The sequence below is a fragment of the Aythya fuligula genome, chromosome 32 (assembly GCF_009819795.1).
Source record: "Aythya fuligula isolate bAytFul2 chromosome 32, bAytFul2.pri, whole genome shotgun sequence".
Taxonomy (NCBI): Eukaryota; Metazoa; Chordata; class Aves; order Anseriformes; family Anatidae; genus Aythya; species Aythya fuligula.
In genome coordinates, this window is record NC_045590.1 from 1,096,754 (window position 1) to 1,123,308 (window position 26,555).

The 26,555-nt window shown below is 63.8% G+C and overlaps 3 protein-coding genes and 1 long non-coding RNA gene across 4 annotated transcripts; 2 read left to right on the plus strand and 2 right to left on the minus strand.

The window, feature by feature from the left end:
• Positions 1-121: 121 nt before the first annotated feature.
• TRIM28 (tripartite motif containing 28) lies at positions 122-9,406 on the minus strand (the record flags this gene model as incomplete). Its single annotated transcript, XM_032205099.1, is given in 20 exon segments — positions 122-354; positions 454-588; positions 675-749; positions 844-961; positions 1,716-1,882; positions 1,885-1,965; positions 2,056-2,097; positions 2,099-2,276; positions 2,738-2,797; positions 2,947-2,989; positions 3,091-3,340; positions 3,455-3,540; positions 3,631-3,745; positions 5,495-5,641; positions 5,725-5,839; positions 5,982-6,098; positions 7,116-7,251; positions 7,487-7,619; positions 7,694-7,806; positions 9,208-9,406. Coding segments are annotated over 20 exon segments (2,475 nt in total), but the record flags the coding sequence as incomplete, so codon positions are not given.
• A 901-nt stretch (positions 9,407-10,307) lies between these two features.
• Positions 10,308-12,560, plus strand: LOC116500162. Its single transcript, XR_004254270.1, has 3 exons — positions 10,308-10,704; positions 11,056-11,127; positions 12,491-12,560. It is a non-coding gene; the product is annotated as an uncharacterized LOC116500162 (long non-coding RNA).
• A 10-nt stretch (positions 12,561-12,570) lies between these two features.
• Positions 12,571-16,352, plus strand: LOC116500184 (zinc finger protein 835-like; the record flags this gene model as incomplete). The annotated part of the gene is made up of 2 exons (XM_032205100.1): positions 12,571-13,094; positions 14,931-16,352. Coding segments are annotated over 2 exons (996 nt in total), but the record flags the coding sequence as incomplete, so codon positions are not given.
• Positions 16,353-16,410: 58 nt separating this feature from the next.
• ZBTB45 (zinc finger and BTB domain containing 45) lies at positions 16,411-19,654 on the minus strand. Its single transcript, XM_032205082.1, has 2 exons — positions 18,605-19,654; positions 16,411-16,989 (listed from the first exon to the last, which is right to left on the minus strand). The coding sequence occupies exons 1-2, from the start codon at positions 19,599-19,601 to the stop codon at positions 16,697-16,699; spliced, it is 1,290 nt and encodes a 429-aa protein (XP_032060973.1). The 5' UTR covers positions 19,602-19,654; the 3' UTR covers positions 16,411-16,696.
• Between the last annotated feature and the right edge of the window lie 6,901 nt (positions 19,655-26,555).

Genomic DNA, 26,555 nt, shown 5'->3' on the forward strand with positions numbered 1-26,555 from the left:
AAGGAGGCTGAGAAATGGCTTTATTTCTTTAATAGACGCAAACAACAGGGTGAGGGGGGGGACAGGGACACCCCCAGGGTAAAGGGAACGGGGTCACCCCCTTCTCCCTCCTCGCCGTGCTCCCTGAGGACGCCAGCTCCGCGCCCCCAGCCCCAAAATCCCCCCTCCCCGGGTTAAAAGGGCAGGGTTTTAGGGTGCCAGGAGGGTGGGAGGGGGAGGCGGGGACCCTTCAGCCCCATCCAGGGGGCCGAGGGACTCGAGGGCGGCGCAGAACTTGCGGTCGCCGAAGGCGGCGCTGAGCCGCTCCTCGAAGAAACGCTGCAGGCCCAGGATGGACTGCACGTCCGCCTTATCCTGGATGGGGTGGGGGGGGAAAAGGAGGGAAATTAGGGGATTAAAGGGGGGGGCAGAACCTTTTAGGATCCCCCAGGGGGGCGTCGGGGGTCTCCCCACCTCCGTCAGGCGGTTGAACTGGCGGATCATGCGCCAGACGTCGCGGGCGAACTCCTCGGGGTGGCCGTAGCCCGGGGAGAGCTTCCCCTGCAGCTTGGCGCGGATCAAGGTCAGGTCGATGGCATCGCAGCCCTCCTAAAAATGGGGGGAGGAACAGCAGGGAGGTGGATTCCAAGCGGGTGGATCCCCCCCAGCGGATCCCCGAGGGGCGCGGGACTCACCAGGGAGCTGGAGAGGCGGTGCAGGGGCCGCCAGGGCTCGTGGCAGAGCAGCTGGAGCAGGACGTACTCGCACTTCTGTGTGTGGGGGGGAGAAAAAGAGGTCAAATGGATCCCTTTCGATCCCTTTCCCGGCGTGGGATCCCTCGGATCCCGCTCCGGAAATACCCACCCGCTGGTCCGTGGGGCAGAGGGCTGGGGGCTGCTCCTCAGTGGGGCCGGGGCAGGAGGGGGCGAGGTCCTCGCCGGGGGGCGCCGGGTCCTGGCACAGGAGGCAGAGCCAGTCGTGGCTGTGGGATCGCAGAGGGATCGGGTGAGGGGAGCGGGTGGATCCCACCGCGCCCAGCTCGCTCCCTGCTGGGAGCTGGGGGGGGGAGTGGATCCCGCGGGGAGCAGCTCCCCTGCCCGTAAAGAAATGCCCGGCTCCCCGCGGGGATCCCAGCAGTGGATCCCAAATGATATGGGGTTGGTGTGTAGATCCCCAGCTGGATCCCAAGAAGAGCAGAGCCCCAGCTGGGGTAGATTCAGCGGCTCCCCGCAGGATTTTGGGATCAGCAGGCCGAGAGATCCCCGCTGTGGGGGGGTTTGAGGGGTGGATTCCCACATGGACCCCAAAAAGCAGATCCCTGGGGCGCTGGGGGCAGTCAGCCCCCCACAGGGGATCAAGAGCAGATCCCCAGGGATCCATGGGATTGGCTCCAGCAGTCACCGAGGATCTCAAGATTGGGGGAAAAAAAATCATATTTGTGGGGGGAGAGACGGATCCCAGAGGCCAGCGAGCACCCAGGGGATCTGTGACAGGCCGGGAATCCCCTCCTGAAGAGACAGGATCCCAAAAGATCGGGATCCCTGAAGATCCAGGGAGCGGATCCCTTGAGATCAACCCCTTCCCCAGGCGGGCAACCCAGAGCAGGGAGGATCCCACACCCGAGGAACCCCAAAAGGGGCCGGGGAGCAGGGGGCAGGAGCGGATCCCAGGGATCTCAGGGGAGCCGGGGAGGGGACGAGGGTGGATCCCAGCGGATCCCCGAGGCCCAGCCGTACCCGGGGACCTCGTGGAGGGCGGGGAGGTGGCAGTCGAGGTGGTAGCAGCGCTCGCAGAGGTCGCACATCACCACGGCGCCGGCCTGGCAGCAGACGCGGCAGCAGGAGACGTTGCGGGAGGTCCTGGGGGGGGCGGCGGCGGCGGGGGGGGGGATTTCGGGGGTTGGGGGGGGGGGGGCAGCACCCCAGGGTGCTCGGGGGGCAGCCCCGGCGGCTTCACGTCCCCGATGGGCGATTCCTGCTGCTCCTCCTGCGAGGGGTTAAAAAAAAAAAAAAAAAAAAATAGGGGGGGGGGACAAAAAGGACGCGAGGACGGACGGACGGACGGACGGACGCTCACCTTGATAGCAGGAGGCGGTGGCGGGGGGGGGGGTGGGGGCCCAGGGCTGCGCCCCCCCCCTCTCGATGATGATGAGGTTGAATTCTTCGGCCGTGGTGCCGGGGAAGACGCGGAAGGAAGGGGGCTGAGCCGCCCCCGCCAGGTCCAGCTCCAGGCGCTCCAGGCTGACCCGAGGCACTTTGCGCAGGAGGGGGGGGCCCAAATCCCCCGGGGGGTGGCTGCTGGCGTGGGAGGGGGGGGGGGTTTAGGATTTTGGGGGGGGGTCCTGAAGGCTTTGGGAGGATTTGGTTGGGGTAGAACCCTTTTGGCACCCCCCTGATAGCCCCAGGAATTGGGGGGGGGCACACAAGGGACAGGGGGGCCCAGAAAACCCCCCCCTGGGGGCTCAGCAACCCCCCCTTGGGGTCCCAGACACCCCCCCAGGGGTCCCAGACACCCCCCCGAGGGTCCCAGACACCCCCCCAGGCACAAAGGGGGGGGACAACAAGGGATGGGGGGACCCCAGGAGGAAGTGACAGGGACACGGAGGTCACAGGAGCCTCAGGGAGGGGGGGGGACAAGGGACAAGAAGGGTGGGGGGGGCCCCAGCTGCCCCCCATGAGGGGACACAAGGGGCAGGGGGAGCAGGGGGTGTCCTGATTGTCCCCATCTCCCCCCCCCCCCTCTAATTTTTCCTCGTTACCGCTTAACGAGCAGCTTCTTAACGAACTTCTCCTCCCCGGGGGGACTCCCACGTTTTCTCCTGAAGCAGTTTGGGGGGGGGGGCGGGGCCATCAGGGCACCTTCCCGGAGGTGAAAGCACCTCGGGGGGGCCCTGGGCGACCCCCCCCAAGAAAAAAATGGGACGGGAGGGGGTGACAGAGGGGACACTAAGTGACAAAGGCCACTCACCGCTTCGTTCCCGTGACAGCAGCTTCAGGAGAGGAGTTGCCTGCTGAGAAAATCCACGTCAGGGCCTTCCTCCCTCTCCTCCTCCTCCTCCTCCTCGCCCCCCCCCCCCCAAAATTCCCCCCCCCGTGTCACCCCCACGCTCACCCAGCTCCGCACCGGCGTCCCTGGGGGTCTCGGTCACCTGAGGGTCAAGGTGGGGAGGGGACAGGTTGGGACAGCCCAGTTCCTCGGTCCCCGAGGGCAATTGAGGCGTCCCCAGCCCCCCCCCACCCTCTTGAGGGTCGCCGGGGGGCCCCCCCCCGGCCTTGTCCCCAATTTGGGGTCCCTCGGGGGGCCGCAGGAGGGGGCTGGGGGCGTATTGCCCTTCGCTGACCACCGTGGTGTGAGGGGAAACCTGAAAACGAAGAAAAAAAGGGGACAGTTAACGAGGGGGGGGCACGCAGAGGTACAAAATCCCCCCAAAAAAATAAATCCGGGCCTTGTGTCCCCCCCCCCACCCCAGGGGTACCTGCGAGGGGCCCGCAGTGGGGCTGGCGGCCGGCGGCTGGGGGCTGAGGGGCGGCGGGGGGAGGCTGCGCTCCGAAACGATGGTGCCTGCGAAGAAGGGGGGGGGGGGTCAGCAGGGAGCCCCCCCGCATTTTTGTCCCCCAAAAAAGGCGTCCCCTAAGTGGGGGGGGCGCCCACCGAAGCTCTCGGCGCTCTTGGTCCAGGCGTTGGGGTCCCACTTGAATTTCATGTCGCCCTGCGGCTCCACGGGGTCCACGATCATCTTCAGGGCGCGGTGGAGCTGGAAATAAATCTGGGGGGGGGGGGACACGGGGACACGGGGAGGGGGGTGGTCACCACGGGGGGACCTCAGCGAGGGGGTGGGTGCAGGTGGTAGGGCCCCCAGGGGGGCCATCACGCTGTGGGGACATCAAGGGGACGCGTGGCAGCGCCCAAAGACCGTTTGTCACATCTTGGGGACACCAAGGGGACACGTGGCAACCCCCCCAGGGCCACTTGTCACATCCTGGGGACACCAAGGGGACATGTGGCAGGACACCAAGGTCACTTATCACCTCGTGGGGACACGTGGCAGCATCCTAAGGCCACTTGTCACCTCGTAGGGACCCCAAGGGGACACGTGGCAGCCCCCCAGGACTACTTGTCACCTCGTGGGGACATCGAGGGGACGTGTGGCGGGACACCAAGGCCACTTGTCACCTCGTAGGGACCCCAGGAGGACACATGGCAGCCCCCCAGGGCCACTTGTCACCTTGTGGGGACACCAAGGGGACAGGTGGCAGCACCCCAAGGCCACTTCTCACCTCGTGGGGACCCCATGGGGACAAGTGGCAGAGCCCCAAGGGCACCCATCACACTGTAGGGACCCCAAGGAGACACGTGGCAGCACCCTAAGGCCACTTGTCACCTCATGGGGACCCCAGGAGGACACATGGCATTCCCCAAGGCCACTTGTCACCTCGTGGGGACCCTAGGGGGACATGTGGCAGCCCCCCAGGGCCACTTGTCACATCCTGGGGACACCAAGGGGACACGTGGCAGGACACCAAGGCCACTTATCACCTCGTGGGGACACATAGCAGCACCCTAAGGCCACTTGTCACCTCGTGGGGACCCCAAGGAGACACGTGGCAGCTCCCCAGGACTACTTGTCACCTTGTGGGGACCCCAGAGGACACGTGGCTGCCCCCCAAGGCCACTTGTCACCTTGTGGGGACACCAAGGGGACATGTGGCAGGACACCAAGGTCACTTATCACCTCGTGGGGACACGTGGCAGCACTCTAAGGCCACTTGTCACCTCGTAGGGACCCCAAGGGGACACGTGGCAGCCCCCCAGGACTACTTGTCACCTCGTGGGGACATCAAGGGGACGTGTGGCGGGACACCAAGGCCACTTGTCACCTTGTAGGGACCCCAGAAGGACACATGGCAGTGCCCCAAGGCCACTTGTCACCTCGTGGGGATCCTGGGGGGACACGTGGCTGCCCCCCAGGGCCACTTGTCACCTCGTGGGGACATCAAGGGGACGTGTGGCGGGACACCAAGGCCACTTATCACCTCCTGGGGACACATGGCAGCACCCTAAGGCCACTTGTCACCTCGTGGGGACCCCAGAGGACACGTGGCTGCCCCCCAAGGCCACTTGTCACCTTGTGGGGACCCCAAGGGGACACGTGGCTGCCCCCCAAGGCCACTTGTCACCTCGTGGGGACCCCAGAGGACACGTGGCTGCCCCCCAAGGCCACTTGTCACCTCATGAGGACCCCAAGGGGACACGTGGCTGCCCCCCAAGGCCACTCGTCACCTTGTGGGGACCCCAAGGGGACACGTGGCAGCCCCCCAGGGCCACTTGTCACACCGCGGGGCCACACAGCATCACCCACCCATCACCCCCAAGGGCCCCACCACGACCCCAAGACCCCACCGCAGCCCCCAGGGACCTCAGAGCAGAATCCGGGTGACACCGTGAGGCCAAGACCCCCCCGTTAACCCCTGGGGGGGGCGGTTTGGGGACAGATTTCCCCCCCCCAGCAGCTCACCAGCTTCTTGGAGAGCAGCAGCGCCGTGCTGTTGTCGCTCTCCAGGGCCCAGGAGGTGAAGCGCAGGACGTGCTCCTGGTGCCTCTGCAGCTTGGTCATGGCCCAGTGCTGCCTCTCCAGCTTCTCCTGCTGCCCCTCCGTCACCTTCTGCGGGGAGGGGGAACACGGGGGGAAGGCGGGGAAGGGGCGCAGGGAGAAGCGGGGGGCGTGGGGGGGGTGGAAGGGCTCACCTGGGCGTCGCTCACCAGCACCTTGCCGCGTTTGTTGAGCTCCTTCATGATCTGCAGGATGGCCATCTTCACGTCCACCTGCACCCGCTTCTGCACGTCCGTCACCTGCCGGATGCTGCCAGAGGGGGAAAAGATGAGAAGGAGGGGGGGAAACGAGGCCCTCTGGGGGAAAATAACCCCCCCCGGGGGGAAATAATACCCCCCCGGGGGGCAAATAACCCCAAATATTCATCCCAACGGGGTAGGGGGGCACGTACGAGCTGCGCACTTCCTTGGTGGAGCGCTGGAGGCTGGCGTGTTTGTCGCCCAAGCGTTTGACCAGCGTGGCCAGCATCTTGCGCTGGTTCCTCACCGCGTCCTCCAGGAACTGGTACCTGAAAGATGGGGGGCAGAAAAGGGGCTGGGAGCTCCAAAAACGCCCCCAAAACCAAGCCCAGCCCCAGCCGGAGAGGCCAGAATCGGCCCCAGTGACCCCACGGCTCCTGGGCGCGCAGCGGAGGAGCAAGAGCTGTAGTTAACCCCCTGAATAATTACCTAACTTCCTCATTAATTTATTAATTAGCCATTGAAACGCACAGTTTGTTTGGGTTAAGGGGGCTGAGCTAAAAAAAAACAAAAAAAAAACACAAAAAACACAAATATTTACCTATTTGTATTAATTGTATTTGGCCCCATGTATCAATGCTGTTTTTAATACCCCTAATCAACTGGTTAATGAATAAAACTAATTATCTGCTCATCTAGACACAAATTAATCACCAATTTAACCAGGCAACTCAACCACTAACGAGTTATTAACTGAAAATTAATTAATTCAATTAGCTAAGATTATTAAATTCATTTTTTAATGGCTGACAAACCAGCCACCTCCACCTCCTTAAAACCTAAACCCGATTTAACCTCCCCAAAACCCCACCTTAACAACTCCCCCACCCAAAAAAAACTATTTAAATCCTCCAGGACAAAGTAATTAGCTAATTAACAAGTTAACTAATCAGTTCAGCAGCATATTTTTCAGTTAAAACTGGGAATTAACAAAAAAAATATATTCCTTGGTCAATCTCTTCGGGAATAAGATTACTGCAAAATCAGCTAATAATAAAATTCATTTTTTACTTAAAAGTTGATAATAATTAGGTGATCAACTAACTAAAATTTGCCTTAATAGTTAACGAAGCAATTTATGTGTTTATTTATCCTCTTAATTACTAATTAAAACACACTTAAAGCACTACATGGCCTCAGTGATAGGAGTTATTCGAGCCAAAAAATAAACATTTCAGCCATCTAACGCCCCAGGAACCTGGGGCTCGAAGCGCTAACAAGCCGGCTGGTCCAGGCACTAATTACTCAGCCTTTTTGCTTAATTAAGGGGCGGTTCATTAACTCACTGGTGGTCCTTGTGGGTGTTGAGCTGGCAGTCCCGGCAGGTGAGCACATCGCAGGTTTGGCAGAAGAGGACGAGCGGCTCGCTCTTGTGCACGGCGCAGTAGACGGCGTGCTCGCCCTCCTTGGCCCGGGTGTTGCCTGTGGGGGTGATGTCACCGCGATGTCACCGCGATGTCACCCTGATGTCACCGTGACGTCACCGAGCAAGGCCGTAGCAAACCTGCCCGGTGGCTGGGATGGGATAGAAACGCCTCCGGGTGCAGCCCGGGGGCGTGAGGGCACCGCGTGGGGACAGGTGGTGACAGCGGGGTGACAAAAGGGTGACAACAGGGTGACAACGGGGTGACAAAAGGGTGACAATAGGGTGACAAACCTGCGGCCCGGACCGTGTGGTCCTTGGTGTACTTGACCCTCTGGTGAGCCTCCACGCAGGTCTCGCAGAGCGGCTCCGAGCACTCCACGCAGAAGCTGGTGGCCGGCGCGTTGTCCTCGCAGCTGGTGCAGCACTGCGGGGAGTGGGGGGGGGGTCAGGGGCTCCCCGAGCTCGTTAACACCCTAATTAACGATTAATTAACGTTACCTGGGTGGAGGCCTGGCTGTCGGCGGCTGCCTCGGGCCGGCTGTCCTTTAGGAAGTAGTTCTCCACCACGTCCTGCAGGTAGCACTGCTGCTTGCACACCGGGCAGTTGACCACTGAGGGGACAACGAGGAGGGGGCGTCAAGGGGGGGGGGGGGGGGACACTGCCACCACCACCCCCCCCCCCCCCCATCAGACCCCAGGACCTCCTGGGTGCCCCCCATCCCCTCCCCGTTTCATTTTGGGGTCTCCTGCCCCCCCCAATTGTCCCCCGGGTCTTCTGCCCCCACAATTATCCCCCCTCAAAGCCTCCTGACCCCCCCCCCCCAATTGCCCCCCCAGTCTCCTACCCCCAAATTGTCCCCCTACAGTTGCCCCCCCATCCTCTCTTACCCCCCCCAGTACCAATTGCCCCCCCCAAGTGCCCCCTTAATTGCTCCCCAGCCCCCCCCAATTAACCCCCGGCCTCTCTTACCCTACCCAATTCCCCCCCCCCCGAACCCCTCAGTTACCCCCCAGTTGCCACCCAGGCCCCTCCTAATTGCCCCCAGCCCCCCCCAATTGCCCGCTGCACCAATTGACCCCCAGCCCCTCCCAATTGCCCCCAACTCACCCTAATTGCCCCCGGCCCCCCCAGTTACCCCTGGCCCCTCCAATTGCCCCCCAAGTCACCTCAATTGCCCCCCAGCCCCCTCCGCTTGCCCCCCAGCCCCCCCCCAATTGCCCCCTAGGTCACCTCAATCAACCCCCAGCCCCCCCAATTGCCCCCCAACTCACCCCAATCGCCCCCAGCCCCCTCAGTTGCCCCTCAAACCCCCTCAATCACCCCCCAGCATCCCCAATTCACCCCAATTGTTCCCCAACTCACCCCAATTGCCCCCCAGCCCCTCCCAATTGCCCCCCAGCCCCCCCAAATTGCCCCCAATTCACCTCAGTTACCCCCAGCCCCCTTCAATTGCCCCCCAAGCCCTCCAATCACCCCCCAGCCCCCCCAACTCACCTCAATTGCCCCCCAGCCCCCCCAATTGCCCCTCAGCCCCCCCAATCACTCCCCAGCCACCCCAACTCCCCCCAATTGCCCCCCATCCCCCCCAATTGCCCCCCAGTCCCCTCCAATTGCCCCTCAAGCCCCCTCAATCGCCCCCCAGCCCCCCCAACTGCCCCCCAGCCCCCTCCACTTGCCCCCCAGCCCCCTCCACTTGCCCCCCAGCCCCTCCCAATTACCCCCGGCCCCTCCAATTGCCCCCCAACTAACCTCAATCACCCCCCAGCCCCCCCAACTCACCTCAATTGCCCCCCAGCCCCCCCAATTGCCCCCCAACTCACCTCGATCGCCCCCCAGCCCCTCCAATTGCCCCCAGCTCCCCCTAATTGCCCCCCAGTCCCCCCCAATTGCCCCCCAGCCCCTCCAATTGCCCCCCAATTGCCCCCCAACTCCCCTCAATCACCCCCCAGCCCCCCCAATTTCCCCCCAACTCCCCTCAATCGCCCCCCAGCCCCCCCCCAATCACCCTCACCTGCCCCCTCACTCGGCCCCCCGTTGGCGGCGGCCGGCTCCGGGCCGGGCTGCAGGCACTGTCGGCAGAGCGAGTGGAGGCAGGGCAGCAGCCTCGGCTCCCTGGCGGCCCTGAGGCGCTCCCGGCAGCCGCCGCAGCGCTCCAGGAGGTCGGAGGCGTCCGGGCGCTTCGCCGGGCTCGACATGGCGGCCGCCGCCCCCCTCAGCCCCCTCAGCGGGGGGACCCGCGAGCAGGCGCCGGAAGCGGCTCGCCGCGCCGCCAGCCAATCAGCGGCGGCTCCCAGCGGGGTGGGAGGGGATAAGGAGGGGATTGACAGGCCCGGCAAGCAATGGGGGGTGAGGGCGGGATGGCGGCGGAGGGAAGGAGGGGGAGGGGTTAAAGTGGGGTGTTGGCCAATCAGGGTGGGGAGGTGGAACGGTGAGCCAATTGGAAGGGTGGGTGTTGAGGATTGACGGCGCGGGGATCCAATCCGCTCCTTCCGAGCGCTTCGCTCCCACGGTGTGAGGGCAGCTGCGGCTTAGAGACCGAGAGGGTGGCCTAGAAACCGCGGGGGTGGGCCGCGGGCCAATCAGCAGTCGGCTCCCCTCAGGGGAGGCGGAGCCTTTAAGACGGACGCGGCGCTCAGCCAATCCGCGCTTGGAATCGTCGAGAAGGCGGGCGGGCGGCGCTGATTGACAGCTCTCGGAGCCAACCAGCTCGGCGAACACCTCAGGCGCCTCGCAGCTGCTCCGGAGTCACTCCGGTTTGGCCGCGGTGGGCGGCGGCGGCGGGGGAATGAGGAGGGGGGGGGCACGGAATGGGGACGGGGACGGGGACGAGGATTTGGGAGGGGGCCTGGGACCGGGATGGGGCCTTGGGATGGGGACGGGGACAGGAATGGGGCCTGGGAGGGGGACAGGGCCTGGGACGGGGCCTTGGGATGGGGACAGGGCCTGGGATGGGGCCTTGGGGTGGGGACAGGGCCTGGGATGGGGACAGGGCCTGGGACGGGGCCTGGGATGGGGACAGGAGCTTGGGATGGGGACAAGGACAGAGCCTTGGGGCTGGGATGGGGACAGGGACAGGGGTAGGGCCTTGGGGTAGGGATGGGGACAGGGACAGGGACAGGCCCTGGGATGGGAACGGGGACGGGGACAGGGCCGAGCCCCTGCCCTGATGTGGGGCTGGGTCCTGACATGGGGCTGGGCCCGGCCCTGCTCAAGGCCCTGGGCCTGGCATGAGGCTGCCCGCAGACAACCCAACCCTAAGCAGCGGCCTGAGGCAGGCCCAGCTCCCGCTGCCACCCCAAAACCACCGCCCTCGCCCAGAGCCGGGCCGGGCCAACCCCGATCCTGCCCCATCCCGCCTCCCCTGTGCCACCCCCGCGCCTCCCCCCGCCTCATTCTGCTCCCTTTTTGCTTCTCAGCGGGTCCTGCACCCGATTCCAGCCCCGCAGGAGAAGCCCGCGGGTCCCCAAAGGAGCTCCGAGGTTCCCCAAGCGCTCGCCGCCGCGTGCTTGTGAGTGAAGACCCCATAAAAAGGATTTGACCCCATAAAAAGGATTTGACCCCATTGCCGGGGGGAGATTTAAAGTCTGGCCGTGTCCCCTGTTCCCAGTTTGGAGGGTCTCCCGCTCCCCAGTTCCCAGCTGGGGGGCTGTTACCCGTTTGAGGGGGGTTTCTCTCCCATTCCCAGTTTGGGGGCTCCTTGGTCCCCCATTCCCAGGCCCTCACAGGTGTCCCCAGGGCTTGTGTCACCCTTGGGTGTCCCCTCTCCATGCCAGCAGAGTGGCACCCAGCACTGAGGGGGGTTACTGGGAGCACTGGGGGGGGTTACTGGGAGCACTGGGTGACAGCGGTGTCCCCACAGGCACCATGTTCGTGGCCGAAGGCCCCTGGACATTGGTGGCCCCAGGGCAGCGTCCTACCCTCGTCCCTCCAGGTGAGCATCCCTGTCCCCTCGTGTCCCCTCACGTCCCTCTGTGTCCCCCCCTCAGTTCCCCCCAGGCCCACCACTGTGTCCTGGTGCCCCCATGTCCCTGCCTGTCCCCTCTGGGTGTCCCCTTTGTGTTCCCCGATGTCCCCTCTGGGTCCCCACATCCCTCCACGCCCCCCCCATGTCCCCTCCCTGCCCCTCCGTGGCATAGCAGACGTGTCCCCGTGTCACATCCCGCTCTCCTCACACCACTCCACATCACTCTGTGTGTCCTTCCGTGTCCCCATGTCACTTGGCACGTCCCCCATGTCACTCTGTACATCTCCTGCCCCCCCACGTCATGTTGTCTTACCCCTCCGTGTCCCCTGTGTCACTCTGTGTCCCCCATCCCACTCCACGTGTCCCCAGTGTCACTCTGCATGTCCCCCGTATCACTCCACGTGTCCCCCGTGTCACTTTGCATGTCCTTCTGCCCCCCATCCCCCTCCACGTGCCCCCCATCCCACTCCATATGTCCCCCCCATCACCCTACACCTCCCCCATCCCACTCCACGTGTCCCCCACCCCACTCCACATGTCCCCAATGTCACTCTGCATGTCCCCCATCTCGTTCCACGTGTCCCTCATGTCGCTTTGCATGTCCCTCTGCCTCCCAATCCCACTCCATGTGCCCCCCCATCACCCTATATGCCCCCCATCCCACTCCACGTGCCCCCCATCTCACCCTACACCTCCTCCATCCCACTCCATGTGCCCCCCATTCCACTCCACGCGCCCCCCATCACCCCACGTGCCCCCCATCCCACTCCACGTCCCCCCCATCCCACCCTACACCCCCCCCATCCCACTCCACGTGTGCCCCATCCCACCCTACACCTACACCCATCCCACTCCACACACCCCCCATCACCCCACGCGCCCCCCACCACCCCATGTGCCCCCCATCCCACCCTACACCTCCCCCATCCCACTCCACATGCCCCCCATCCCACCCTACACCTCCCCCATCCCACTCCACGTGCCCCCCATCTCACCCTACACCTCCCCCATCCCACTCCATGTGCCCCCCCGTCACCCTACATGCCCCCTGTCCCACCCCACGTGCCCCCCATCCCACTCCACGCGCCCCCCATCACTCCATGTGCCCCCCATCCCACTCCACGTCCCCGCCATCCCACCCTACACCTCCCCCATCCCACTCCATGCGCCCCCCATCCCATTCCACGCGCCCCCCATCACCCCACATGCCCCCTATCCCACCCTACACCTCCCCCATCCCACCCCACACCCCCCCCATCACCCCACGCGCCCCCCCCCCGCTCCCCCACCACCCCGTGCCCCCTCCTCACCTCCTCCCCTCTCTCCGCAGCACCCCCAGGACCACCCCCGCCGCCGTCACCTCCTACCCCTGCCACCCCCCGCCGCCAGCACGACGCCGTCCCCGCGTCCCCACCGCCGCCGCCGCCGCCGCCGCCGGGCCCTCACCGCTGCGCCGACTGCGGCAAAACCTTCGGCGCCCGCTCGCGCCTGGCGGTGCACCGGCGCGTCCACACGGGCGAGCGCCCTTTCGCCTGCGCCCACTGCGGCAAACGCTTCAGCCAGAGCTCGGCCCTGGGCCTCCACCGCCGCCTGCACACCGGCGAGCGGCCCCACGCCTGCGGCGAGTGCGGCAAAGCCTTCGCCGTCGCCTCCCACCTGGCGGTGCACCGGCGCGTCCACACCGGCGAGCGCCCCTTCGCCTGCGCCCACTGCGGGAAGCGCTTCAGCCAGAGCTCGGCGCTGGCCCTGCACCGCCGCGGCCACACCGGCGAGCGGCCCCACGCCTGCGGCGACTGCGGCAAAGCCTTCGCCGTCGCCTCCCACCTGGCCGCCCACCGCCGCATCCACACCGGGGAGAAGCCTTTCCCCTGCCCGCGCTGCGGCAAACGCTTCCGCCAGCGCTCCGGCCTCGTCACGCACCAGCGGGGGCACAAGTAGGAGAGGGGGCGCGGGGCCGGCGGCACCGGGGACGCCAAAATCCCCCCAAAAAACGGACGTCGGGAAGCCCCTTCGCTCTGCCCGTCAGCCTGCAGGTGGAAGGGGAGCGCCGCCGGCGCCCCGGTCTTGTCACGCGCACGAACCGCTTGGGGACACCGCAAAAAGCACCGAATGACACCAAATTCGCCTCTGGGCACCTCCCTGATCCCCGAAACGCAAGGCTCGGAGGATATCCTTAGCTCTGCCCATCGTCACGGGGCTGTTGCCAGCGCTTGTGGCCTCGCCACGTGCACGTGGGGACACGAGAAGCTTTTGGGGACACCGAAAAGGGGCCCCCGGTGCCACCAGGAACCTTCCCAGCCCGTCCTAGGTGGAGAGAGGAGAATCCCCTTAACTCTGCCCCTTGCTGCGAGGACACCGCTTGTCACGCGCTCCTGGGGACACCGATAGCCTTGGGGACACCCCGCAGGCAGCTCCGGACACCCCGACCCAGGTTTGGACCCCCCAAACCTGCCCCCAGACCCCCCCCTCCAAGCAGCCTCAGGCCCAGAGACCCCCATCCCTTGGGGATGTGCGGGTGGGAGCAGCACCAGGCCCCTAAATGGGGCAAAAAGCTGCAAAAAGGGGAAAAACTGCCCTTAAACACCCCTGTATAACATATATGGGAGGGGCGGGTGTCCCCTGCACCCCCGGGGGGGGGGAAATTGGGGTATGATAGGGGGCGATAGTGGGGGCAGCGGTACGGAAGGGGTTAATACCACCGAGTCCGGGTCCTCCAAGCGGCACAGAGCGGCCCCTGGTGGGCCCCGAGTGCTTCCGGGGGCGCGGGGCGGTGTCTGCGGAGGCTCCGCGGTCTTGAGGTGATTTGGGGGGGGGGGGATTTGGGGGGAGGACCCCAAAACCGGGCTCGTTCCCCCCTCGGGCTCCCCTCATTCCCAGGACCCCCCACCGCACACCTCAGGGAGCCCCTGACCCCCCCCAGCTCTATGACCCCCCCCAAGACCCCCCTAGAACCCCCCGGGACCCCCTAGAACCCCCCAGGACCCCCTGGCCCCTCCCCAGACCCTTCTAGAACCCCTCTAGGACCCCCCCGGCCCCATCTCCCCCCCCTCAGCCCACCCTGCCCCCCCATTCCAAGCAGGGTCCTCTCTCTGGGCATGGGGGGGGGAATCACACAAGTGCTGAGACCCTCCCCTCATAACCCCCTCCCCAAATTCTCCCCCCAGGCCATGAAGCAGCCAGAAAAGCAGCTCAGGGACCGGGATCTTGATGGGGGTACACCCCCCAGTGGCCATAAAGGTGAGTCCTGCCCCGGGGGGGGGGTTACAAACGCGTATTATGGGGTGGGGGGCACGGAAGGGCAGGGGGTTTGCGGCTGGCCCCAGCCCTGGTCTGACCCCAACCCCAAAATGGTTCCGTTTGACCAACCAGCACGTCCCGGTTGGGTTGCGCTCCTCACAACCATCTCCAGATGAAAGTCAAGGCCTTGAGGGCTTGAAAGGGGGCAATTGGGGTGATCGGGGGGCAATTTGAGTGAACAGGGGGCAATTTGGGCAATTGGGGGGCAATTTGAGTGATCAAGGGGGCAATTTGGGCAATTGGGGGGCAATTTGGGCGATCAAGGGGGCAATTAGGCAGCTCAGGGGTACAATTAGAGCTCGGGGAGGAGCGATTAACGCTCCCCACACCAACACCCATCTCTGTCCTCCCCCAGACCCCACGGAGACCCCCGAGGTGGCCGCCCCCGAGGGTTTGGCGACGTCCCCGCTGCCGCCACCACCCCCCCTCGGGCCGGAGTGGCCCTGGGGGCTGCCCCCCGCGCCCCCTACGAGCGCCCGCAAGCCCTACAAGTGCACCGAGTGCGGCAAGGCCTTCGGGCAGAGCTCGCACCTGATGCGGCACCGCAGCACCCACACGGGCGAGAAGCCCTACAAGTGCGGCGCCTGCGCCAAGAGCTTCACCCAAAACTCCAACCTGCTCCAGCACCAGCGCACCCACACCGGCGAGAAGCCCTACGAGTGCGGCGCCTGCGGCAAACGCTTCGGCTGGAGCTCCAACCTCAGCCAGCACCGCCGCCTCCACAGCGGCCAGAAGCCCTTCCAGTGCGGCCAGTGCGACAAACGCTTCAGCGAGAGCTCCCGCCTGGTGGAGCACCAGCGCACCCACACCGGTGAGAAGCCCTACCGCTGCCCCGACTGCCCCAAAACCTTCAGCCGCGCTTCCCACCTCGTCCGTCACCGCCGCCTCCACGCTACCCAGCGGGGACCCGGCCCGGCGCTCGGAGCCGTGCGCCGGGGGCTCTGAGGGGCTCCCCGGGGCGAGGGGAGGAGGCGGTGGTGGTTCTGCGGTGGCCGCAGGGACGGGGTTTGCCCTCCTGGTGCCCGTCGCCGACAGAAGGATTTGTGGAAGAGCCGGGACGTGGCCCGTGGCTGCTCCAGCCCTTCTCTGGTGGCCCTTGGGGACGTGGTTGGGCCCTGCCTGTCGTCAACGCAAAGGTTTCGGGAGGATCGGTGATGTGGCCAGTGGCTCCTACAGCCCTTCCGTGGTGGCCACGGGGCGTTCATCGTCAACACAAGGACTCGGGGAGGATCCGTGATGTGGCCAACGGCTCCCGTGGCCCTTCTGGGGTGGCCGTGGGGACGTGGTTTGGCCCCAGCGATGCCCGTTGTTGTGGGGAACCCCCGCGGGCAAACGGCCACGGGACTGGGGACAACAGTGGCCACAAAGGGGAGGACTCATGAGGTGGCCAATGGCTACGCAGCCCTTCTTTGGTGGCCACGGGGATGTGGGTTGGCCCTTTTGGTGCCCGCCATCATGGCTAAGACTCAGGATGTGTCCGTGACGTGGCCAGCAGCCACTCAGCTCTTCTGTGGTGGCCACGGATGTGGTCGGGTCCCATCAGCGCCCGCTGTCAACACAAAGGAACTGGGAGGGCCCACGGTGTGGCCAACGGGGACGTGATTTGGCCCCACTGGCACCCCCCGTTGGCTCTTGGAGAAGCCACGTGGGCAACCAGAGGTGGCAGTGGGGCTAAACGCGGCCACAAAGACGTGGGGAGGACCCACGACGTGGCCCGATGGCTTCTGCAGCCCTCCTTCGGTGGCCACCAGGACATAATTTGGCCCCGTTGGCACCCGGTGTCACTGCAAAGACTCGGGGAGACCCCGTGACGTGGCCAGCTGCTGCCGTGGCCCTTCCGTGGTGGCCACGGTTCAGCCCTGCTGGCACCCACCATTCACGCACAGACAAGCAACTGGGAGAGGGGGGGCGGAATTTTTAGGGAAAATAACTGCACTAACGGCACTAAACAAGTCCATAAAACCCGCCTGTTGATTTTCACCACCCGCCAGCGCCACGGAGCGCGTCCGACCAGCCGCGGCGGCACGGGAACCCCATCCCGGGGGCACGGGAACCCCATCATCGGGAAGCGCATCCTGGTTGGGTATGGGACGAGCGGGACACACCCCGTGTCCCTCCATCTGTCCATCCAGGCCAAAGTCCTCCAGGTTTTCACCCCAAAGTGCTCAAAGAGCCCCCGCGGCACCCTCACGCCACGCGAGTGCGTCCGGTGCCCGTGTCCTTGGCGTTCGGCCGCGGCTCAAGGCGGTGGCGGCCCTGGCGGCGGTCCCGGTGGTGGCACGGGGTGGGTGGCAGCGGCGTGCCGCTCGAGGAGGGTGCGGTGGGAGAAGCCCTTGGTGCAGAGGCGGCACTGGAAGCGCTCGGTTCGGTGGGTGCGCATGTGGACGTTGAGGGAGCTCTTCTGGGTGAAGCGCTTGCAGCAGACGCTGCACTGGAAGGCGCGGACGCCCGTGTGGGTCACCATGTGCTTCAGCAGGTAGTCGCGGAGGGAGAAGGAGCGCCAGCAGATGGAGCACTGGTGGGGCTTCTCGCCTGTGGAGAGACAAACGGGTCAACGTGGGGCATGACAGGTCAACATGGGTCAGCGCAGAGTGAGATGGGTCAATGCGGAGCGAGATGGGTCAACATGGAGTGAGATGGGTCAACGCGGAGTGAGATGGGTCAACGTGGAGCGAGACGGGTCAATGTGGAGTGAGATAGGTCAACGTGGATTGAGATAGGTCAACAAAGAGCGAGATGGGTCAATGTGGAGTGTGATGGGTCAACACGGAGCTAGTTGAGTCAACACGGAGTGAGATGGGTCAACATGGATTGAGATGGGTCAACGTGGAGTGAAATGGGTCAACATGGATTGAGATGGGTCAACGCGGAGTGAAATGGGTCAACAAGTGAGATGGGTCAATGTGGAGTGAGATAGGTCAACATGGATTGAGATGGGTCAACGCGGGGTGAAATGGGTCAACATGGAGTGAGATGAATCAATGCGGAGTGAGATGGGTCAACGTGGAGTGAGATGGGTCAACACGGAGTGAGATGGGTCAACAGAGTGAGATGGGTCTACGCGGAGCGAGATGGGTCAATGTGGGTGAGATAGGTCAACATGGATTGAGATGGGTCAACGCGGAGTGAAATGGGTCAATGCGGAGTGAAATGGGTCAATGCAGAGTGAGATGGGTCAACGCAGAGTGAGGTGGGTCAACGTGGAGTGAGATGGGTCAACATGGATTGAGATAGGTCAATGCAGAGTGAAATGGGTCAATGAGGAGTGAGATGGGTCAACATGGATTGAGATGGGTCAACAAAGAGCGAGATGGGTCAATGTGGAGTGAGATGGGTCAACACGGAGCTAGTTGAGTCAACACGGAGTGAGATGGGTCAACATGGATTGAGATGGGTCAACGCGGAGTGAAATGGGTCAATGCGGAGTGAGATGGGTCAATGCAGAGCAGCACAGGTCAACGCAGATCAATGTGAGCAACGTGAAGCGACAGGTCAAAACAGTGACACGGTCCACATGGATTGACACAGGTCAACACACATCGCACAGGACAGCGTGGGCCAACATGGTGCAACACAGGGCTTTGTGGGTCAGCAGGTCAACACGGTGACATGGGTCAACGGACTGTCACAGAATGACATACGTCAACATGGATCAACATGGGGCTTGGTGGGTCAACAGATCAGGACAATAACGAATCAACACGGGTCTACACAGCTCAACATACGTCAACACAGATCAACACGGGTCGTTGTGGGTCAACACAGAGTGACACAAGTCAACCCAGGCTGATAGCTCAACGTGGAGTGTCAACGTGTTTCGACACACATCGACGCATCACCGTGGACCGAGAGATCAACTCCAGAGCACGGTGGGTCAACGCTGAGTCACAAGGATCAACGAGGATCAACGAGCTCAACGTGGGCCAACGTGGATCAGAATTGACCAGAAGTCTTACACGGCTCAGCACAGGTCAACGCGGGTGAGGAACAACTGAGGTGGAGCAGCGTGGGCCAGCACACGTTCCTCGTCACCTCACCCTGGATGTCACCGTTGCCCCCATGTCCCCGTGATGCCCTCAACCCCCTGGTGGCAGGGTATCGACCCTCAGACCCGCTTTGTCCCCGTGTCCCCACCGCGTCCCCTTACCGGAGTGGATGAACATGTGCTTGGTGTAGTTCTTGCGGGAGCTGAAGGTCTTCTGGCAGTGGCCGCACTGGTAGGACGGCTCGGGGCGACGCGAGGGACCGGCCCGCGGCACTTTGGGGACCGAGGGGATGCCGCCACTCGTCCCCTCCTCCGTGCTCCCCTCCTCGTAGAGCGGCGGCACCGCGGGGGCGAACCCCAGGCTGTTCCCCGCCGGCGCCACCTCGGCCCCGAAGGCCGAACCCCGTCCGGATGCCTCCAAGCCGCACTCGGGTCCCACCTTGCCCCCGTCCTCGCCTGGCCAGGGCGGCAGGAAGGCGTCGGAGAAGACCTCGGGGGCACCAAAAAACGGCGGCTCTTCGGCAGGGAACGGCGCCGGCGGCACCGAGCCTTCCTCGTCGACACCCACCACCGCCTCCTCCTCCTCCTCCTCCTCCTCCTCCTTGACCGGCAGCTGGAGCCTCAACGGCTGCCGCTGCTTGCGGCTGTGACAGCTCGGTGGCCCCAGGTAGCCCTCGGGCTCCGGCGGTGGCCCCAGGAGCTCGCGGAGCTTGCGGCGCGCGGCGGCGGCGGCGGGCGGTGGCGGCGGCGGCGGCGGCGGGCGGGCGGGGGGCAGCACCTTGGGGCCGCGGCTTTGGGAGATGATCTGGGTGCACTCGTCGATGACCGTCTTGATCTGCAGGATGGAGGCGGCGGTGAGGATCTGGAGGGCTTCCGACTGGGCCACCACCAGGCAGCCGCTGTACATGAACTCCACCAGCTGGCGCACGGCCCCGCTGGGGACGACGGGGGGCACCTCGATGGCCGAGTGGCCCAGGAGCAGCTTGTCGTGGAAGAAGGGGCTGCCGGCGGCCAGGACGCAGCGGTGGGCGCGCAGGGTGGCCTCGCGGATGCGCACGGTGACGTCGCAGAAGTGGCCGCCCAGGCGCTGCCCGTTGAGGGTCTCCAGCAGCGAGCGGCTGAAGTTCTGCAGGTGGATGTAGTGCACCGCCTCCGCCATGGCCGACGGGGACAATGGGGACGACGACGGGGACAGGGACAACGGGGACAACGGGGACGGCGGATGAGAGGAGCGGGGGGTGGTCGGCGAGGTCTGCAGGTACCTGCGGGAGGAGTAATAGGGGCTGGGGACGTCGTATGGAGTGCCACCAAGGGGTTGGGGACACCTTACGGGGTGCCACCAGAGGCTGAGGATGTCATATGGGTGCCACCAGGGGTTGGGGACACCTGTGGGAGGAGTAATAGGGGTTGGGGACGTCGTATGGGGTGCCACCAAGGGGTTGGGGACACCTTACGGAGTGTCACCAGAGGCCGAGGATGTCGTATGGGTGCCCCCAAGGGTTGGGGACACCTTATAGGGTGCCACCAAGGGGTTGGGGACACCTGAGGGAGGAGTAACGGGGTTGGGGACATTGTATGGGGTGCCACCAAGGGGTTGGGGACGTCGTATGGGGTGCCACCAGGGACTGGGGACACCTGTGGGAGGAGTAACAGGGGTTGGGGACGTCGTATGGGTGCCACCAAGGGGTTGGGGACACCTTACGGGGTGTCACCAGAGGCTGAGGATGTCATATGGGTGCCACCAAGGGGTTGGGGACACCTGAGGGAGGAGTAACGGGGTTGGGGACGTCATATGGGGTGCCACCAAGGCGTTGGAGACACCTTACGGGATGTCACCAGGGGTTGGTGGCTCTGCTGATGACATCATCATGGCCTGGGGACAACTCCTGGGGTGCCACCAGGGGTTGGGGACACCACTGATGACGTCATCACGTCCTGGGGACCCCTCATGGGATGTCACCAGGCGTTGGGGACGCTCTATGGGGTGCCACCAGGCCTTGGTGACGCCGCTGATGACGTCACCAGCTCTGGGGACGCTTTACGGGATGCCACCAGGGTTGGTGACCTCACCGATGACGTCATCAGCGTTTGGGGACGCTCCGTGGGATGTCACCGGGGGTTGGTGACACCGCCGATGACGTCATCACGGCCTGGGGACACCGCCCGGGCCCGGCCAAGCCCCCCCAGGGGCCGGGGCCGCCTCGGGGGTGACGTCACCGGCGGCCGGGTGACGTCAGCGCGGCCGGGGAGGGAGGGGGGCGGGGGCCGCGCGGGGGGCGGGGCCGCACTCACCTCGCGCCCGCGGCAGCCGCCGCCGGCCCCCGAAGCGCCGCCGCCGCCGCTTCCGGTCCGCCACGGCGCGTCACTTCCGGCGCCGGAGGGGCCGGGGCGGAAGTGAGAGGGGAGCGGAGGGGGAGGGGAGGGGAGGGGGCAGCTCCCCGCACCATAGAGACGGGAGGGGAGGGGGGGACACTTAGGGACCCCATAAGGACCCCGTAGGAACCCTATAGGAACCCCATAAAGACCCCATAGGGACCCCAGAGGGATCCCAGAGGGACCCCATCAAGATCCCTTAGGGACCCCATAATGACCCCATAACGACCCCATAACGACCCCATAAGGACCCCATAAGGACCCCATAGGGACCCCGTAGGAACCCTATAGGGACCCTATAGGAACCCCATAGGGACCCCATAAAGGCCCCATAGGGACTTCATAAAGACCCCATAGGGACTGCATAGGGACCCCATAAAGACCCCATAAGAACCCCATAGGGACCCCATAAAGGCCCCATAGGGTCCCCATAGGGACTTCATAAAGACCCCATAGGGACCACATAGGGACCCCATGAGGACCCCACAGGGACTCCATAGGGATCCCATAGGGCTGCAGTCCCCTATGGAACCCCATAGGCGCCTCCAGAGGGACCAACATGCCCTGCAGGCCCCATAGGGGCCTTGTAGGGCCCCAGTCCCCTATGGAGATCCATAAGGACCCTGTAGGCCCCTATAGACCCCTATAGGGACCTTCTGGGATAGAGTCCCCTGTAGACCACTTAGGGACCCCTGTACAAGCCCTATAGGACTGCAGTCCCTTTTAGGCCCTTGTAGGGGCCTCATAAGGACCCTGTGGGACTGCAGCCCCCTACAGAACCCCATAGGCGCCTCCACAGGGACCTGCAAACCCTGCAGGCCCCATAGGGACCTCATAGGTCCCATAATGACCCCGTAGGCCCCTACAGAACCCTGTAGGGACCGTCTGGGTGGAGTCTCCTATAGACCCTGCACAAGCCCTATAGGACTGCAGCCCTTTTTAGGGTTCCCATAGGGACCCCCATAGGGCTGGGATCCTTTAGTGACCTACTGGTATCCCCCATTGGGCCTGGATCCCCTACTGGGCCCTATAGATACTAGCTGCCTTATAGGTTCCCATGGGGATCCCCACAGGCCTGGGTTCCCCTATGGGGCCCGTAGGAATCCCCATAGGGCCTGGTCCTCCTATAGACCTGCGCAGAAGCCTTCCTCCCGCCAGGATCCCCCTATAGGTTCTGAATCCCCTATAGACCCTTTGAGCTGGGATTCCCCTAGACCCTTACAGGTCCTGGATACCCTATAGATCCCCACCTGAAGCCCCGTTAGACCTTTATAGGGCCCATATGGCTTGTAGATCCCCATAGGGATCCCCATGGGTCCTGGACCCTCTGTAGACCCCTGTAGGATCCATGTAGGTCCCTATGTCACCTGTAGGTCCCTATGCTTATCCACACAGGGCCTGACTTTCCTATAGACCCTATAGGGCCTGGGTCCCCCACAGATCTCCACAGGGATCCCCATGAGGCCTGCACTCCCCATAAGACTGTATAGGGCCTGGATGATCTAGGGATACTTACAGGGATCCCTATAGGGCCGAGATCCCCTATAGACTCCACACGGGGCTCCCCATAGGGCTAGCACCCCCTGCAGGCCCATATAGGGGTCCCCTATAGACCCCACAGGGCACAGCCAGCCCAGCCCCCCCGCGGACCCTATAGAAACCCCATAGGGGCAGTGCTGGTGATGTCACAGCCCATTGGGTCACTTCCTGCCGTGCCCGTGATGTCACTTTGCACCCCCCCAGCTGGCCGTGACGTCACATCCCCAGCCAGCGATGACGTCACTGCTTCGGCTGGGCCTGTCCTACATCCATGATGACGTCACTTCCTGGACTCTCAGTGACGTCAGCGACCGGCCCCGGCCCGCGTAGTGATGTCACTTCCTCGCCCAGGTGTGGCCTGTGGTGACGTCACAGCCGTGTCACACCCAGCCCGTGTCGGCCCGTGTTGGCCCGTGTTACCCCATGTTGACCCACCTCATCCTGCGATGGGCCGCGTTGACCTGTGTTGACCCATGTTGACCCATGTTGACCCATGTTGACCCGTGTTGACCCATGTTGACCTCTGTTGACCTGTGTTGACCTCTGTTGACCCATGTAAATCTGTGTTGGTCCATGTTGGCCCATGTTGACTTGTGATAGTCCACGTTAACCCACGTAGACCTGCACTGATCCACGTTGACCCACGTAGACGCGTGTTGACCCACCTTGACTTGTGCTGGTCCCCGTTGACCCATGTAGACCCGTGTTGACCCATGTAGACACGTGTTGACCCATGTTGACCTGTGATGGTCCATGTTGACCCATGTAGACCTGCGTTGACCTGTGTTGACCCATGTAAATCTGCGTTGATCCACGTTGAACCATGTTGACCTGTACTGATCCATGTTGACCCACGTAGACCCACGTAGATCCGTGTTGACCCACGTAGATCTGTGTTGACCCACCTAGACCCGTGTTGACCCACGTTGACCCACATAGATCTGTGTTGACCCACGTTGACCCACGTAGATCCGTGTTGACCCACGTAGACCCGCGTTGACCCACGTTGACCCACGCAGATCCGTGTTGACCCACCTAGACCCACGTTGACCCATGTAGATCCGTGTTGACCCACCTAGACCCGTGTTGACCCACGTTGACCCACATAGATCCGTGTTGACCCACCTAGACCCACGTTGACCCACGTAGACCTGCGTTGACCCACCTAGACCCGCATTGACCCACGTTGACCCACGTAGATCCGTGTTGACCCACCTAGACCCGCGTTGACCCATGTTGACCCACGTAGATCTGTGTTGACCCACCTAGACCCACGTTGACCCACGTAGACCCGCGTTGACCCACGTTGACCCACGTAGATCTGTGTTGACCCACGTAGACCCGCGTTGACCCACGTTGACCCACGTAGATCCGTGTTGACCCACGTTGACCCACGTAGATCCATGTTGACCCATGTAGACCTGCGCTGACCCACATTGACCCACGTAGATCCGCGTTGACCCACGTTGACCCACATAGATCTGTGTTGACCCACGTTGACCCACGTAGATCCGTGTTGACCCACGTAGACCCGCGTTGACCCACGTTGACCCACGTAGACCCGCGTTGACCCACGGCACTCTGCGCTGCTCCATTTTGACCCGCGGAGCTCCGTGTTCCCCTGCGTTGACCCGTGTCAATCCGCGTTGTCCCGTGTTGACCCAATCTTGATCTACGTTCACCTCTGGTGGCCCACACCGTGCTTGATCCCCGTTGAGCTGATTTCCCCCACGTTGCTCTTTATTGACCCATTTTGACCCATTTTGACCCATTTTAAACCATTTTGACCCGTGTTGACCCGTGTTGACCCATGTCCACCAGCGTCACAGTGCTTTGGGTGCCCCAAGGGAGACGGTTGGGTGCTCCACGGAGGTGCTTGGGTGCTCCAGGAAGGTGCTTGGATGGTCAGGGGAGATGTTTGGGTGCTCAAAGGAGGTGTTTGGGTGCTCCAAGGAGGTTCTTGGGTGCTCCAGTAAGGTGCTTGGGGGCCCCTAGGAGATGTTTGGGTGCTCCAGGGAGGTTCTTGGGTGCTCCATGGAGGTCCTTGGGTGGCCCTGGAGATGTTTTTGGGCCCTGAGGAGGTTCTTGGGTGCTCCAGGAAGGTTCCTGGGTGCTCCAGGAAGGTTCTTGGGTGCTCCAGGAAGGTCCTTGGGTGCTCCAGGAAGGTTCCTGGGTGCTCCAGGAAGGTCCTTGGGTGCTCCGAGGAGGTTCTTTGGTGCCCCTTGGAGATGTTTGGGTGTCCAGTTTTATATTTGAGCTCTCCAGGGAGATCCTTGGGTGCTCAGGGAAGGTTCCTGGGTGCTCCAGGGACGTTCTTGGGTGCCCCCGGAGATGCTTTTGGGCCCCGAGGAGACGCTTGGGTGCCCGATTATATGCTTGGGTGCTCCTGAGGGACTTTTGGGTGCTCCAGGGAGGTTTCTGGGTGCTCCAGGGAGGTCCTTGGGTGCACCCGGAGATACTTTTGGGCCCTGAGGAGCTGCTTGGGTGCCCAATTATACGCTTGGGTGCTCTTGAGATCCTTGGGTGCTCCGGGGAGGTTCCTGGGTGCTCCAGGGAGGTCCTTGGGTGCCCCTGGAGATGTTTTTTGGCCCTGAGGAGATGCTTGGGTGCTCCAGGAAGGTTCCTGGGTGCTCCAGGAAGGTCCTTGGGTGCTCCAGGAAGGTCCTTGGGTGCTCCAGGAAGGTCCTTGGGTGCTCCAAGGAGGTTCTTGGGTGCCCCTTGGAGATGTTTGGGTGTCCAGTTGTATATTTGAGCTCTCCAGGGAGATCCTTGGGTGCTCAGGGAAGGTTCCTGGGTGCTCCAGGGACGTTCTTGGGTGCCCCTGGAGATGCTTTTGGGCCCCGAGGAGACGCTTGGGTGCCCAATTATACACTTGGGTGCTCCTGAGGGACGTTTGGGTGCTCCAGGGAGGTTTCTGGGTGCTCCAGGGAGGTTCTTGGGTGCCCTTGATGACACTTTCAGGCCCTGAGGAGCTGCTTGGGCGCCCAATTGTGTGCTTGGGTGCTCTTGAGAGATGCTTGGGTGCTCCAGGGAGGTTCTTGGGTGCACCCGGAGATACTTTTGGGCCCTGAGGAGCTGCTTGGGCGCCCAATTATACACTTGGGTGCTCTTGAGATCCTTGGGTGCTCCGTGGAGGTTCCTGGGTGCTCCAGGGAGGTTCTTGGGTGCCCCTGGAGATGTTTTTGGGCCCTGAGGTGATGCTTGGGAGCCCAGATATACACTTGGGTGCTGCAGGAAGCTCCTTGGGTGCTCCAGGGCGGTTCTTGGGTGCCCCTGGGGACACTTTTGGGCCCCGAGGAGACGCTTGGGTGCCCAATTATACGCTTGGGTGCCCTTGAGAGACGCTTGGGTGCTCCGGGGAGTTTCTTGGGTGCTCCGGGGAGGTGCCCGCGTTCCTCGGGCGAGGGCTGGCCCCGATGCCACCCGGCGGGGCAGAACTGATGTCCCCGGTCACCTGGGTCCCCTGGGGGGTGGGCGGGCTCTGGGTACGGCCCCGGGGTGGGGGGGGGGGGACCGAGGGGGGGGGTGGGAGGTGCCCTGGGTCCTCCCGTGCCCGCGGCGGTGGTGGCACCGGCAGCGCCCAGCCCCGGCCACCAGTCCCCAGGCTTGGCACCGTGGGGACACGGCGAGGTGAGGGGACACCACGGTGGCATCTGCCCCCCCCCCTGACACCCTCCCCCCCCCCCAGAGGGATCTGGGCAATGCGGGATGTTATTGTAGGGTCTCCCCAGCTTCTCTGTTTTTGTAGGGCCCCCCCCCAGTTTGGGTCATGATGGATGAGGGCACCCCCAGGCTGGCACAGGTGAGTGGGGACTTGGGGGGGGGGCATTTTGGGGATTTGGGGACCCCCAACAGTGACTCAGGGGTTTAGGGGGGACCCAGGTGACCCGGGGGGGGGACCCAAATGTGGGGGGGGGGGTTCCAGGTGATTGGGGAAGGGGGGGGATCCCAGGGATTTCAGGGAGCCCCCACCAGGGCACCCCAGTGTTCGGGGTGGGGGGGATGTAGGGGTTTGGGGAGCCCCCACCCAGGAAACCCAAAAAGATCCGGGGGGGGGGCACCAAGGGATTTAGGGCTCCCCCCCACCCCCCCCAGGGTTGTTTGGGGGGGGGCCAAGTGTGGGGGGAGCACCCAGAGGTGGGGGGGCACCAGGGTGGGGAACGGGACCCAGGTTTCCAGCTGGGGGGCAGCAGGGATTTGG

Bases quoted from the DNA above. Each gene is read 5' to 3' on its own strand.
- ZBTB45 (XM_032205082.1), bottom strand. From the start codon at position 19,601: ATGGCGGAGGCGGTGCACTACATCCACCTGCAGAACTTCAGCCGCTCG. The intron at 16,990-18,604 runs GTAAGGGGACGC...GTCTCTCCACAG, and splicing joins GCACATGTTCATCCACTCCG to GCGAGAAGCCCCACCAGTGC.